We start from the raw sequence: 14998 nt of genomic DNA, 5'->3' as shown, positions 1-14998 counted from the left end.
GATTGCAGCACGTTGTTGCATCACTGGCCGTCGAAAGCAGACGGCAGAGAGTCTAGCTTACGCCAGACTGACAAAGGCAGATCATGTATGGGCAGTCTGAAGCCGATATGAGATGGCAAGCTTCTGTATATGTGGACAGGCTACGAGACCGGCAAGCAATCGACCAACCCGTGCGCCGAATTTTCCCGTCAAGCTTGCTTTCGCCATGCGCCAGCCTGAAGAGACGTCCAAGTAACATGAACTGGTTCCCGCTGCCTTTCAAGTCCATCTTGCCGAGGTTGAGAACACAAAAGTACGTTGAAGTGAGCGAAACCCTCTCGCAACAGAAGAAGGATCATGCTTCCGGCGAGGCCAGCTGCTGGCAATTTGAGGAGATTGCCTCATCATGCGGATAGCCCGATGCTTTTGCAGTGGCTGCGGTCAGGAAGCCACCGGCCCATGCCATGGATTTCGAGCTTGTTGGACCATTGGTGGGCCATCCTGGGGATCTAAATCTTGCAGCATTTTGAAAGTGATTCTTGTCCAGCAGCTTCTTGGGCTCACGTTGAGATGCGAATGGCGCAGACTTTGCTGTGGTTCGAAGCGCTGGGGAAGAAGCCCGTAGGGCAACAATGTCCGCGATCAAACGCCAGAATCGTTGCTCGCACCCGAGACCAAGGAGTGGTCTGCCATGCAATGCAATTGCTCAGTCCGCGCTTGCTCAGCCCTTGTCACTCGATCTTTCTTGCTTGTGGGATACCGCCAGATTTCACCCGGTCTCTCTGCTGCTCTTGCCCAGTGAGAATCTCATCCGACTCTGCTTCGTCAAATCTCATTGCTCACTCCAGCTCCGGCTCCAGCGCGTATGGTTTCCGGCTCCGGCTTCCGTGGTGGTGGCATTCGCACACTTTCCAACGCGAGAGGCTATGATCACGACATCACGTATTAGGGGAGGGGACATATACGTACTGATTCTCTCGCGTGCGAGCGATATGAGTCGTCGGCTGGTGTGGAGCGTTAGTACGGGTCGATGCGACTGRGAGTGGTATTGTTTTGAGGTGGAGTGTGATGAGTGAGGTGGACGGAGGAGGTCGAAGCTCAGTGTGAGAGTGAAGAAGAGGTGCTTACCCATTTGGACGGAGTGTGCAGTGAAATGGATGACTAGTGCCTGCAGATGCACTGATTAGCTGCCGTAACGAAGTGGAAGGTTGCCTCAAAGCGTGCGCTGCAGAGGGAAGGCGCCACTTGGAGGGCAATCGAGAACGACGAGCTGAGCTGCACTCCACTTGTTCGCATGCCCCAGTGGCCACGGCGCCTAATGATTGCCGACGCTCCTGGTGCGCAAGCGCAGCAGACGGGAAAGGACAGGTACGTACAGCGGTTTGCACGTGCGGGTGCCGGTGGAGGGCAGTCGGGGGCGCGCGCAATGAGCCTGTATGGCTATGCGGTCAATGGGAATCGCGATCGCGGCCTCTGTTGCTGATTGATGGAGAGTTGGCGCCGTGAATCCGAGTTGGCGCTTCGTTGGGGACAGGTGATCGATGTCTTGTGCCTTGATGGTGTGTACAGCTGAGCCCTGGCGAGGGAACGAGGACACGGGAAAGTCTAAACTCTTCCCGATCCGCCGAGGATTTGGTACCGGTACCTATGGGCAGCCTCCCAACAACACCTGTCACCCCTTCAAACCGCCGACATCCTTTACAGCATACCTTACAGTTTCGACGACGCTCTATGCATTCCCTTGCGGCGGCAGRGGCTGATAAGGGGCAAGTGCAGCAGCAGCCGCGACTTCCTGTTCGAGCCGACAGCTTCAACTACCTTCAAAGTCTGCAGTAGCTCCACCCCAAGCACTCTGCCGTGTCTATGAGATGCCGGTGAAGCTTTGCTATCCGGCCCATCTCCCTACAGTAGGAGCTTGAGATGGGGGTGGACCAAGTCCTTACGCTATTGCCGTGCACTGGAGACGCGCCTCGACGCATTCGACCTCTGAAACTCCGCTCCTCTCGAGTCGTCTGCGGCCAKGCCATCGCACAGTATTCTTGATCCTGCATCCTGCATCTTCGAGAAGCCGCCGAGTTCGCACAGCAGATGCTTTCACGGCATAACGACTCATGCCTCAATTGGTCTAGTCGGCCATCAATTTACCTACTACTGCAAGGAAGTTTGTGCAGGCCCCATACGACCGGTCAGCAGTCCAAGAAGTACAGAGCTCCAGCGGAGGCGATGTTTGGAATAGTGCGTCTACACTGCCGACCGAGGGTCTGCACAGTATTGTACACCCTGTGCTTCCCTCCATCTTTCATCTCCGGCAGTGGCATGATGCTGACAAGCTCCGCATCATGCCCAAGCCATAGCTGCGGCAGCCATCCATGGCGCATAGTTGTTACATTGAGCCATCAAGCTAGTAGTCAGCTTTCCAGATCGAGAGCGGAATTACTCTCCTACGGCAGGGTGCCATTCTACTCTGCAAAAGATTGATAATGGGAATGCACAGGCCATGTCTACCAGGCTCACTACGTCCTTTCATGTTCAGACCGGCATGCCGATATGTGGTTCTTTCACGGTGCTGCCTGAATGAGCATGCTCGGTCTATATTGCCATCAGGAGACAACCAAAATACTCACTCCGCCAGGGGTGTATCGCCTTCTGCCAGATCAACGACGACCGCATCTCAGCAAACTTGTCCCCAGGTCTCTGGCGTCAACCTACATCGTCATCACCGACTGCGTATTTCACGAGGAAAATCAAGAGTGTCCAATGAGGAGCCAGCCATACCAACCCAGCACTCCGCTGCTGCGATCAGAAACATGGTGAGTTTAAGCCCTTTCACAATTTTGCAATCTACGGGCGACGAGATGTCTATTTGGAATTCTCCTGGGCCCCTTAGGAGCGACATATTGAATCCCCCAATTGTGTTTGGGCCTTGCGCTCAGCTGAACGTTCAATACTTGAATCCCTTCCTCATCTCAGTATATAAGAATCAAATCTTTCGCTCCGCCGGGCGTTCTACACGGAAGAACTCCCCAATTTGGAGTTGCACAAGATCAGAAAACTCAAAACTCTCACTTCCTCGGGGACAGAAACCAAACCATGCACTCTAAACCTCCTCTTTCGGAGAAAACATAGGGCGTCAGATATCATTTCGGCCTTTTATGGCGTGCATTACCCGAGCTCACGTTGTGGTCTACATTATGACCAATAGCATAAATGTTCGCAAAACCAGCCTTACTGCTGGCCCTTTCAATCTAACTACAGAGCGACTTTGGCTGCATTCTCGTCGGTGGCATAGCGTCTACCTCTTCGGTGCCAGACCGCTACTCATCTTTGGGTTGCTTCTCAACCCCTGCTTCTCAACCCCTGTCTACAACTTGCCTCCGCGCATGGACACACCTTTCCCATTCGTCTCCTCTCCGCTTCCCATCCATTTTGGAATCGCGCATTGGCGACCTGAGATCGGCCCGGCAGAAGTCGCGCGACTCGTCAACGCCTTCCGAACGACGGGTTCATCTTCAGCTGCCGGATACATTTTCTTCTCCTCGATTTTACAACTAAGCCAACCCTTACCGTCGCCCCGAAGGCATGCTCAGCCCAATTACCCAGGCCACGGAACCTGAGAATACTGGCGCCCATTAAATCATGGGCCCGATCTGGTGGAAGACAATGCCCTTGCGGCTGCCGCTYATACCAAAGCCCAGGGCTCCCAATATGGCATCATCTCATCCTCCTCAATGGTAAATGGTCGAGAGGTCCCTGCGTCATGTCCTGCGCTGTTGTCGCCAATGTTCCACATTGGGGATTCGAGCTCTGGTGTGTCGTCTCCCGATTAAGTGATCAAGGAAGGTGTAGACTCCACGTCGCGTTCAACCAGATCGGAATAATCTGCATTGACAGGCTACATGCTGCACTGCACGTAGGCTGTAGTTCTTCGTTTCATTCACGCGCCGGCTGCATGAGTCACGCCACATTATACAATGTTGCCAACGACTGATGGGACATAGCAAATCCGTACTGTTGGTGATTGCCCTTTCATGCTCGTGGTCATAGTGGTGATCCAAATACCTCCCTCGAAAACAATCTTCCCATTTGATTATTGTACCCTCTGCCTTTCTCAGACCCTCGATGTATACCTGACTTCGATCCTCCACGACCTTCAAGATCTCCTGCTGTACCGATGCTAGCTCTGGTGAGCTTGTCGCCACGCGAGGCAGGACCRGCATCTAACGCGCGCTGAACGCTGTCAACTGAGACGGCCTCTTGGTCACCTCTATACACGAACTCGACATGCTCGTCTCCCCGACGCTTCCGTACAGACGGCCTCCGCAGGTCCAGACACAAGCGATGGGACGTTTAGTAAGCTCATCCCAGTTGCCAGGCAGAAGAAAAGGGATGGAGAAGTCGCGACTTACAATCGAAGTCAACGGACCGGCTGTTACTAGGTGCCACAACCCCCAAAACAGTCACCACCTTGTTCGCCCTCGTGTGATGAAGCTGAGAGCCTGTTGGGATTGAGGATACCTAGTACCTGCAATTAGTCAACGTTAGAGCCACCTTGCTAGATCCGAGTCCWCGAATGTGTTTTAGTTCCGATTTCGCCCAGCCGAGTGACCACATCCTGTGTCCTTGGCCTCCTACACATTACGCCAAATATCCCCCAGCAAAGCCCAGGCTCTGTATCCCGTCGTTCTGCCTCGCGGTGTTGAGGTGCCAAATTCCCATCGTTCGATCAGTTCGTTTTGTTTCCACCGGGATCCGGCGCACATCATCGTGGGACCTACTGTGATCGATGTCCGCCAACAACATATAATCGATATCGAGAGACAGTGAAGTGAGCTGTTAGTCGAAGTAGCCCATCGATGCACAGAGCCCATCGGTTTCGATTGCAACGGCTTTCGATGGTCCGCTACCGTATCGATCGCGGCTGATCACCCTTGAAATATCACCGGCAACCTACACTCTGTCTCCCGCTGCTGACGTGAGGTTGTGCAGTGTTGGAGACTGAAGGAACGTCGACGCCACAAATAACGAAAGGAGAAGGCACGAACAGGAAGATCGGATCAGAAGGTTGTATAGCCGCGAAGAGGGCATTCGTTATGCCAATTACAGGGCCAAGTCATGCGCCGCAAGAAATGCCTCCAGCCCCATTACAGTCTTGTGCTGCTTGGTGAAGGCCATCACCCAATCGAGTCGCTGTTCTCGACACGTGTCACCGATGGCTGGCTTTGGGAAGGCTTCGCTGCCAAGTGTCTGGATGCCATGCAGAATAATAACGATTCCACAGTTGAATTTGTCGGTCTACTGAGGACCAGGATGTAGGCCCAACCTACTGACAACGCCCTCGTGAGTTTCATAAACCGTTCAATTGAACAAGTGCTGCTCGGTAGCTCGTTGGTCGTCAAAGTCCTACGCATCTAGTCGTCGTAGCTGCCTATTCCTCRRGGGCATCACATCGTGCTGCAATGTATAAGACCTGGGGTGCGCGAACGCGGTCGTGCAAGGTCTCATTGCAGACGACCCGCTCTTCCCTGAGTTCATCCAACCCCTGACGAGTGTACTATCGATGAAACAATAGACTATTCCAAGACACCTGGGTCTAAGGGTAGTCGAGATGATGTCCTCGTTGATCTGACAACCGCCAAGAAGCTGGAGCACATTGAGATAGCTGGCATGTTGATTATATCTGGCGGCTATTCTACAGCCTTCTTGAAATAAAACTAATACTCGAGGATGTCTCCAAAGCAAGGCCATGGTCGTCATTGTTAATGGCTGTTGATAACGCATTCAGAAGCTCCTGATTTTCAGCGCCGATGTTAAGGGCGAAGGTGGCGGCGTCTCTGTAGATAATTGGGGATGTTTCGCTCGGATTGTCCTGTAGGCTCGACATTCCAAAGTCAGAAGAGGAGGGCTATGAGAGATAACAGGCAGGAGTCTAACCATTGAGTGGCTGAAAGGTCGTAAGTGGTGGGTGATTAGATGGCTGGTGAGTCTATAAACGCGTCGTGACCGGGAAAAGGGTTCCAATCGACGGCGTTCTTGGGTTTCGAACACCGTCTGAATGAAGAGGCGCTACTTGACAGCTACGCACTGGTCTGTGTTCAAAGGGTCCCGGCGCTGCAGATGCTACTCGTTTTCCACGTCAGTGTTATTATCGACGTAGAGTGCTCAGCTGTGAGGATTACTGGCTGACGATATGTCATGTTCGCTCGTTGTAACAGATGTCTCGCAGCCCTGGCATCGGCCACATCCCATAATCGACAACGCACGCCTGGAAGGAGAATAGGGTGGCCTCGAAGCTGTCGTTCCACACGTCCACTATTGCGATTCATTGGTAAGTGTCAGTCGGCGCAGGGGGAAACGAAGCCGGACCGCCTGTCTTCATGAGACAGAAATCTCGCGCGACAATGGACATATTTTCGCACTCGTCAGTGCCATCCGATGGACTGTCAAAACTGCTCAAGTTGTGCCGCTCTTGGATCTCCCTTGATAGAAATCATTCCAGAGACGCCGGCTCGTTCCTGCCACAAAGTGCTCACGAGAGGCTGCATAATTTCGGCAACGGATGGAGAATCCACGCCAAACATCACAAATGGCGAAGGCACAAATGACTCCTCTGGCGAAGATAACCTCGCCGGTTTCGTCGACTCCCTGACCGTTGACCTTGCGGAAAGGGGCACGAGCGGCCCCTACAGTGACGACGACTTCGCCCGCTTCGCCCACTTCTCGACCGTTGATCCAGGAGAGGAGGCACGTGGCCCTCTGGTAGTGACGATACGTTCGCCGGCTCCGCCAACTCCTTGACTGTTAATATTGCCGTTTAAATGGCTCTGACATCCCTCCCACGTCGGTATTGATTGGTCGAGTCCTCCAGCGGCCTCACTCTTAACTTCCGTCATATTCAGGTCGGAATTTCCAAAGGAACCCTTTCCTTCTTAAGGAGTCGGAGCAGATTCGAAGAACGAAATTTTACTATTGAATCAGTCTTCTTGTTGAGGAACGGGTGGCAGTTTCATCTTGGCGGTGTGCTTCTTGGTCTCGATAACCGATTGGCATAAGAGACGCTGCTTCGTAGCGCGTGGGTCATGATTCAATGTTCAGAGAATCGAATAGTCGTAGGTTCCACTTGTCTTCGTAAAACTTTGCGGCGAAGAGGGTGAGGGACTCGATCGTGGACCGGCATGGGGATTCCAAATTTAGTTGCAGATAAGAGTGATGAGGTGATGTGGCTCCTCAATGCCCGCACCCCGTTATCAACACGGGGCATGCCACCCGTGGTAAATATGTTGTCGACGACGCTGTAACCTGATGTGATCTGGGCTTAACGATACAGGGAAGCGGGTCGTCGTTGACCTGGCCGCCATCAAGCAGACGAAAGACGCCGTCGAAAACTGGCAGATCTGTCATAGGCAGCAGCTTGTAGACATACTGCTCGAAGGAGTTCCCGATGTGCGGCCATTCCGGATCATTTAGGTCGTAGGTGGCGGCGATGAAAGTATTCAATGACTTTGGGATTCTCAGCATGTTAAAGGTTAAGCTGAGCGAGGACTGGGACCGGGACCGGGGGAGAAGGGGCGTGATGTTGTCCAGAATATTGGCGAGGGCAGGAGCTGGGCATCGGAAGGCTTGATAGGGCAAGTCTTGAAGTGGTACTTCACCTCGCACACGGCTGCAGGAGAATAGCAGAGCATGACGCGGGCATGGATGTAGGAGTATTCAAGACTTGCGATATGATTAGCACGGTACAGAGAGCAACGCAAATGGATGCTGCCTCCGTTGATGCTAGTCGTGAGCATCTTGCTGATCAGAATGGAGAGAGGCTTGACTGACGGTGGTTGTAGAAGTTGGTACCCGTTCCCGAATCCCAGATGTGACCGAAAACACGATTGTGCTTACGCTTGATGAGGACAGATGGCACCGAGCCACCACGATTGGTACCAGAGGTACAAGGGGCACTGCTGTTTCCACCGGCTGCACTACTACTGGTTTCCGGGGAGTTTCAGTAAGGCGGCGCAGATTCTCTACCCGAGGATGACAGGTCGTTCGCCTTGAAAGGCTGGGATCCAGGAAGCTACGACGACTGTCTTTAACCTTTCGAACTCGTAGAGCCACAACCGGAGCGTTCCATTCACCTTGACAGTTGTATCTAGCACTGGTAGACTGTGTAGCCCACCTCCGATGTGGCGCGGCAATGCTAGGTTCCTCCGAGGGCCTATGGCTCACGAATTTGGTACCAGATAAGGACCCGTTGAGTAAAGAGGCTTCAGTTATCTAAGGCGAGGTTGCGAGTCCGAAGTAATGTAAGACGGCTCCACTCACAGTCAAAGGGGACGATCACATCGTCGCAGTGTTTAAATCTGGCATAAGCACGGGTGGTGACGAGGTCCGACCCAAGTGAAGAGGAGCGAGAGTATGTATCAGGCAACTCCTGAGCGGCTGGCCTGTCGCTGGCCGCTGAAGAATTGCGATGTTGTTGGTCGGTCGATGGAAGCCATCGACCAATCCCAGATGTCATCACTAGAGTGGCAACGCCAAATCATCAGGAAGGCACACAAGAATAGAAAGTCTGTTATCTGCGTTGGATAGGCTCTAAACCGAGGCGTTTGCCAACACATGTAGCGACAATGCTGCATTGAAAACCCCTTGCGAGATTCATGAGCAGCATACCTCCAATCTAAGCGACCGGTCCAGGACAATAGAGTCATGAGCGAAATTAGTCGCCAGATGGATTGGCAAGAACATGCCGCTTGCCAGCGTTGATTCCGTGATGGAGACGACTGCCCGGATGAGGCTGCAAGGCATCAACTCCGGAGGGGGTGACGTGAGGTGGGGTGGGACACTTGGAGTGGCGGCTTTTGCCGGAAAACGGGAAGCCGGGAAGCTCCCGCGTCCGCACTTGGAATTCGACGTCTCGAATTTCATCTTTCTCTTGACCATCCACATCACCAAGGACGCAACTCTTTGCCGASACGATGCAGATCTTCGTCAAGACCCTCACGGGCAAGACTATCACCCTTGAGGTGGAGTCCTCTGACACAATCGACAATGTGAAGAGCAAGATCCAGGACAAGGAGGGCATTCCCCCAGACCAGCAGCGCCTGATCTTCGCCGGCAAGCAGCTCGAGGATGGTCGCACCCTCTCCGACTACAACATCCAGAAGGAGTCCACCTTGCACCTCGTGCTCCGCCTGCGCGGTGGTATGGCCAAGAAGTAAGACGCGACAGTTCACATCGAATCGTCGCAGACATGGCTAATCTATGGCGAACTCTAGGAGAAAAAAGAAGGTGTACACTACCCCCAAGAAGATCAAGCACAAGCGCAAGAAGACGAAACTCGCGGTAAGTAAATTGAATGGCAGAAGGCATGGAGTGCAGTTCGAAGATCGTCTCTCGAGTTACCCATGCCACGAGCCACATCTGTATCGCCTCAGACCTTGCTAATGATTGAATCAGGTCCTCAAATACTACAAGGTTGACGGCGACGGCAAGATTGAGCGTCTGCGCAGAGAGTGCCCAGCTGAGACTGTGAGTTGGCCTGAATTTTCCCCGTTTCAAGATCCGAACGAAACTGACATAATCTAGTGCGGTGCCGGTATCTTCATGGCTGCCATGCACAACCGCCAGTACTGCGGTCGCTGCCACCTGACCTACGTCTTCGATGAGGTGAAATAGAGGAAAGCTATCATGGACAATCAACGACTTGATTTGTCGTAGCTAGGAATCGAAATCACGTTCTGACACACATCTGCTTGCATCTGTGGTGAAGTTTCAGTTTTCTCGTGCGTCTCTGTGGCATTGATCACAACCCATATTGCCATGGAGCCCTCCTCGCCTCTCGGTTACTCCCACGCATTAAGATGTAAAGCCTGCCTTAACAGACGGTCGACGCAATGTCCAGCCTTGCGATATGCATCGCTGTCATGCAAGACTCGTTTATTTATCGACTCAATGCCGTACCCCTCCGCCTCAAGCTCTAAGATGCCCTTCAGGCCTTCATCCCACTGGTCTCGCCGTGATTTCTTACGTCTGAAGCATTCCTGATGTTTGGAGCAACACATTTGGTGCAAGCAAGAGAAGGGAGAATGCAAGATGTGCCTGAATCGACGTAATAGTATGATTTGTTGGTTCAGTGCACTGTAGAGGATAGTCTTCCAGCGAAGGAGTAGCTTTGAAGCGCATGCCACAGAGGTATACATTGTTACACAATTGTCTCCAGCTTCCTCGCATACACCAGCGTGTTCTCAATCACGACATCGCTATTGCTCATCACATCCTTCTCTGCCGCACGCATCTCCTCTTCCTGCTCCGGGAAGTATATCCGTCCATCCTTTGCTGTCCATCCGCGGGACTGCGCGARCTTCACCACCGCGCCCTCGGAGTCCAGAAACAGCAGGTTCTTGGCGTTTGAGATGGGGAGGGATGGGTATGCGCGCTCTGAGCATGATGCTATCTCTGAGCGGATTGTGTCGATGAGTACCTGCTCACAGAGTTAGCTCTAGAACAGTTTAGGAGGATGTTTCGCCACTACTCACCTCGGAGAACACAGCGAACTCCTCGCTCGGCACCCGCTCGCCCTTTGTCTCGACCCAAACCTTGTCATAGCTACCCTCCATCAAGGCCTGCTCTAACCGCACGGGGTACTGTATGAACTCATCCTTGTCGATGCGGTCTTTACCATCGCTCACCTCAAGACCCTCCAGAACAGTGTGGAAGCCACCATAATCGCCGACACTCAGAAGCAACAGTAAATACAGCCCCGTGACCTTGCCCTGATTGCTTTGTCTGCTGCTTGCCCGGCTGCTGCGCTGCTCCGCGGGTAGTGAGTAGAAAGGTTGCAGTTGCTGATAGTAGCGTGTGAAGGAGTCGGTGTCCTTGAGCTTGATGCTGACGAGCGCGCCAGCTTCGAGCACTGCGGTGGCGAGCTGCAGATGTTGTGGTTTGGTGTCTTCCGTTGGTACGAGAGCGTTGAGATGGAGTAGAGCAAGCTTTGCGCGAGAGAGGAGCTGCGGTGCCGACGCGAGGTTATTGGCCTTGAGAGAGTCGAGCTGCTTGACGATGTTCACGATCTCATTCTCATTCGACGCCATGGTGCCCGACTTCGGGATTGATGTCAAGAGTGTCGATGGGTTGGCGAGTGGTGAGAGGCGATGAAGTGGAGGTTGTCAAGGTGAGGTGTTTGATTGAGTGAGTGATTGAGCGCTGTTCAAGATGATGACAGAGCGAGCTTCCATGCATGTGAGGCAGACGGCAGACGGCAGACGGAAAGCGCTGCCGAAGTAGAACCGTGACTGCCCCAGGACACAAGGAGCACGCGAATGAAGAACTATTGAAGACATCGTTCCCGGTGATCCTCCTGTCCCTCCGGTTCAATCTTCCACCAGACAGATCTCTGTTATGCCCAATCGATATATGGCCACGTCAGCAGACGAACATTTGCAATCACCGCGTCGAATGTCGAGCCGGACATGTCCGCATCTCCGGCGCCCACTCGCACGTTTCGACTCTCATCAAGGCAACATGTTACCTTGAGTTCAACAATTTATATTGACGATAGAGCTCGCCAGAGGTACCGTTTGGAGGCCTCTTCACTTATACGATAGGAGCGACGCGGACTCCTGCTGGCCGTCTGGTTAAGCAGGTCACTATGGTGACGATGGAACTGCTGTATTACTGCCAGCAGTCAGTCACTACAGCGACAWACAGACGAACGACAACGGCAACCTCATCCAGTGCTATGAACATGGTTCATCCATCGTCTTATACTCATCCGCCTCGTTTGCGGCGAGTTTTGCATGGTCGGCACCGTTGACGCGAGATCTCATGGGTTGGCCAAGGCCGATCGTCCAGGCGTTGCCTGTCCAACGCAGGCCTGCAAACACTCTGCGGTCTGACTTGTGCGATGTCATTACGCTATCTGCATCTAATAACCCACTGCATCTCCATTCGCGTCCGCACCAGATCACCAGCGCTGCACACTTGTACATACGTCAAAGCAATATCGTACATTTGCCGGCCGAAAAGCAGCCTCTCTAACCAGCTCTTGGCCTGAGCGCCTTTACACCTCCTCCTCCTCAGTGTGTGTGGGACTCGCATTTGAGGAGGCGAACAACCACGAAGTCACCCGCCCGGCGGCTGTCGACTTGCACTGCGTGAGGTATGGTCAAATAGGAAGCTGACGCCATAGCCACTACATTTTCTGATATGCTGAACAGTACCGGAACCAAGAGGGTCATCAGCGAATGACCTTCAGACCAAACTGGACCAACCCAGGATTACCGGACTCTTCTTGCCTCCAATTCAATATGCTACACTCACAAACGCCCTCGAGCATCCAAAGGCGTCGTCAACAACATCGCCGACAACAATCGCTCGAGGTGCCCATCCTTGCTACCCCCCTCCCTCTCAACTACCGACGAACCCATTCGACAAGACCGACCCACCGACGCGGCGTCAGTCTCGATCAAAGTATGGACATTATGGATTCGTCATCTGGATTTCGACCACTACTACCTCAGGACCACCATCACGGACTTCCCACCACTGGACCAACAGCAAGGACCATCCCGGATACTAACCTAGCATACCTACCGGAACAACAGCATATCATCAAGCAAGAAACGCAGTCGCACAGTCTAGCCCAGCCGGGCTTCCAGGCACCGCCGTCCCAGGCGCAACCACAAAATTTTCAATCCCACCTACACCAACAGCTGAACGGGAGCAATGACCCTTCAGCAAATGGCCAAATTCAAGACCAGGCCACCGCTATGCAAAGTCTACAAAGCCACTTGATGTGGTACGAGCAGAACTTTGGCGGAAATCAACCAAACCCCAACCCAAACGTCAACCTTCACCATCAGAACGCTGTTCCCGCAGATCATGGCGCAACATTTGTACAAGTAGTCCAAACTGCCGCCAGCGATATGCAAGCAGCCGCGTTCTTGGCGCAGCGTTCCATGCAGATCATGCCCGCCATACCCATCTCAACTGGCAATGCCAGGACCGTACCAAACACCCCTCMGCATTATAGCCAGGGATGGCCAAGCCCACCCACGACGCACGCGAAGCACGCCCGAAGCCAGAGCTACCATCTTGACGTCGCCCCAATGCCTCAAGGTCATGACGGTGCTCAATTTACTGGACAGGGCCAGATATCCAACGGCACATTCAGCTTCCCTAGTGAGCAAGACTACGCATCTTCAGCATACTCGTCATCGATTGTGGACCCATCATCACCACCGCAGCAGCACAACACACCCATGCCGACTCTCTACGAAGAGCCATCAAATTCATACGGAAGCCAAGGAGATATACTCTTACAAGCCGCGGCCGGTGCAGAACAGGACTTCRACGACCCCAACTTTATGATGGGCGGTGGATCAATGTGCTCGGAACAAGCCGCGCTCGACGCAGCTGGTATTGATGCAACATATATTGACACTGGTATCAGCGAGGAGCAGATCAACTCATGGCTTGTGCACCCCGTCAACAAGGGTGACGCATATCACTGTAGATGGGAAGGATGCGGCACGAGCATCAACCGCAAGGAGAACGCAAGATCACACGTACAGAATCATCTCGATGACCGACGATTCCGCTGCAACCCATGCGGAAAGAGGTTCAACCGTCTGCACGACACAAAACGCCACCACCTCACCCACACTAACGAGCGCCCTGCGGTATGTCCCTGCGGCAAGACGTTTGCTCGTGCAGACGCTCTGACCAGACATCGACAACGTGACATGTGTGCGGGTGTTCTTCCCGGCTTCGAGAAGGCCGAAGAAGRGAAGCCAAAGCGTGGGCGGCCAAAGAAGGACAGGTCCGAGGGCAGTGATAGATCGCACAGATCCAGCCGACCCGACATGGACAGCAGATCAAGAAAAGCCGCGCTTGCCCGCGCAATTGACCGCACCAACGGTGGCAGTTTCAACAGCAGCAGCCCTGGCGGCAGTGTGCACAGCATGCCAGATACTCCTCCCCACGACTCGGACGAAATGGAAGAAAACGACTTCCTCGACATGAGCTCGACCAATGCCCAGTTCAACAGTGCCGTTGCTCAATGGCTGGACACTCCTCCGACCTCGCCCACATCCGTTACATCCAAGCGAGCAGACTCCAAAGCTTTCATCGATCTGAGCATCCCAGCAGACCAGGTCGTCTCACCCTCCAAGCTATCGACACGTGAATCGCCAACAGCGAATGCGGCATCCTCGTTCCATGACGCATCTAGCCCAGCCGGGGGTGTTTACACCAACTACTCGTCGCCAGCAGCATTCAACGGTAACATCGGATTCGCCGGAGATTCCAGCCCAATCCACCCTGGAGGGAATGTCTTCGATGACTCGTTCAACTTTGACGTGATGAACTCCCACCCAGACGTCGGTCGGGACGCCTTCTCTCCACCGGGAGAGTCGTGTAGCGGATCCAGTGTCTACAATTCCGACTGGGATACTGTCCACGTAAGCAGCGTCAAGCACAACAATACTGCGGTGCCAAGTACCATATACGAGGAAGGCTTCGGCCGCAGCTCAGCTGGCATGGACGACTTCATGGGCGAGTTTCTCGGATCTGCCGGTGATTCCCAATACGACGAAGTCCGCGACATGCTGGACTCTTGGGTAGCTTCGAACTAAACCCAGACGATCAGACACGATATGAATAACGAGACCTTGTCAAACTTGTGAGCACAGGAGCATGTTACGAATAGTGGAGCGGATCACGAATTCGACGAAAAATGAATTGCATTATCAGCGAGCGCCTCGATAACGATGTATGGACCAATRACGAAAGACTGCATATGGGAAGGGTTGGGAACAGAGCAGATCGACCGCAAGGCGCTCCAGGCGTTATTTTCCGGCAGATGATGGGCGGTACTCTTTGCTTTCCTGATACCATCGAGAAGGGCGTGTGTCGGCGTAGCGTAMGACTGCTTAATTGCTTGTTCGGCGCTTGTCCGACCACATCTGAACTCGATGAAACACATTTTCTAATCCTTCTGAATGGAGAGCTTTTGCTTATGCGCGACGCTCTG

General features: G+C 53.4%; 5 protein-coding genes; 2 read left to right on the top strand and 3 right to left on the bottom strand.

Annotated features, from left to right (window-relative positions):
* Nucleotides 1–811: 811 nt before the first annotated feature.
* Nucleotides 812–940, bottom strand: RCC_00335 (uncharacterized protein; the record flags this gene model as incomplete). The annotated part of the gene is made up of 1 exon (XM_023765487.1): nucleotides 812–940. The coding sequence occupies one exon, from the start codon at nucleotides 938–940 to the stop codon at nucleotides 812–814; it is 129 nt and encodes a 42-aa protein (XP_023621255.1).
* A 4728-nt stretch (nucleotides 941–5668) lies between these two features.
* Nucleotides 5669–5913, bottom strand: RCC_00334 (uncharacterized protein; the record flags this gene model as incomplete). XM_023765486.1 has 2 exons in its annotated part: nucleotides 5669–5845; nucleotides 5911–5913. The coding sequence occupies 2 exons, from the start codon at nucleotides 5911–5913 to the stop codon at nucleotides 5669–5671; spliced, it is 180 nt and encodes a 59-aa protein (XP_023621254.1).
* A 3029-nt stretch (nucleotides 5914–8942) lies between these two features.
* Nucleotides 8943–9642, top strand: RCC_00333 (probable ubiquitin/ribosomal protein S27a fusion protein; the record flags this gene model as incomplete). XM_023765485.1 has 4 exons in its annotated part: nucleotides 8943–9181; nucleotides 9243–9309; nucleotides 9424–9495; nucleotides 9553–9642. The coding sequence occupies 4 exons, from the start codon at nucleotides 8943–8945 to the stop codon at nucleotides 9640–9642; spliced, it is 468 nt and encodes a 155-aa protein (XP_023621253.1).
* Nucleotides 9643–10168: 526 nt separating this feature from the next.
* RCC_00332 (related to proteasome regulatory particle subunit (RpnL)) lies at nucleotides 10169–11057 on the bottom strand (the record flags this gene model as incomplete). XM_023765484.1 has 2 exons in its annotated part: nucleotides 10169–10447; nucleotides 10503–11057. 2 exons carry the CDS (start codon nucleotides 11055–11057, stop codon nucleotides 10169–10171), a joined length of 834 nt encoding a protein of 277 aa, XP_023621252.1.
* Nucleotides 11058–12272: 1215 nt separating this feature from the next.
* Nucleotides 12273–14600, top strand: RCC_00331 (uncharacterized protein; the record flags this gene model as incomplete). Its single annotated transcript, XM_023765483.1, has 1 exon — nucleotides 12273–14600. One exon carries the CDS (start codon nucleotides 12273–12275, stop codon nucleotides 14598–14600), a length of 2328 nt encoding a protein of 775 aa, XP_023621251.1.
* Nucleotides 14601–14998: the final 398 nt, after the last annotated feature.

Source organism: Ramularia collo-cygni (genome assembly GCF_900074925.1).
Source record: "Ramularia collo-cygni strain URUG2 genome assembly, contig: RCC_scaffold01, whole genome shotgun sequence".
NCBI lineage: Eukaryota > Fungi > Ascomycota > Dothideomycetes > Mycosphaerellales > Mycosphaerellaceae > Ramularia > Ramularia collo-cygni.
This window is presented reverse-complemented; position numbering and strand designations above follow the sequence as displayed.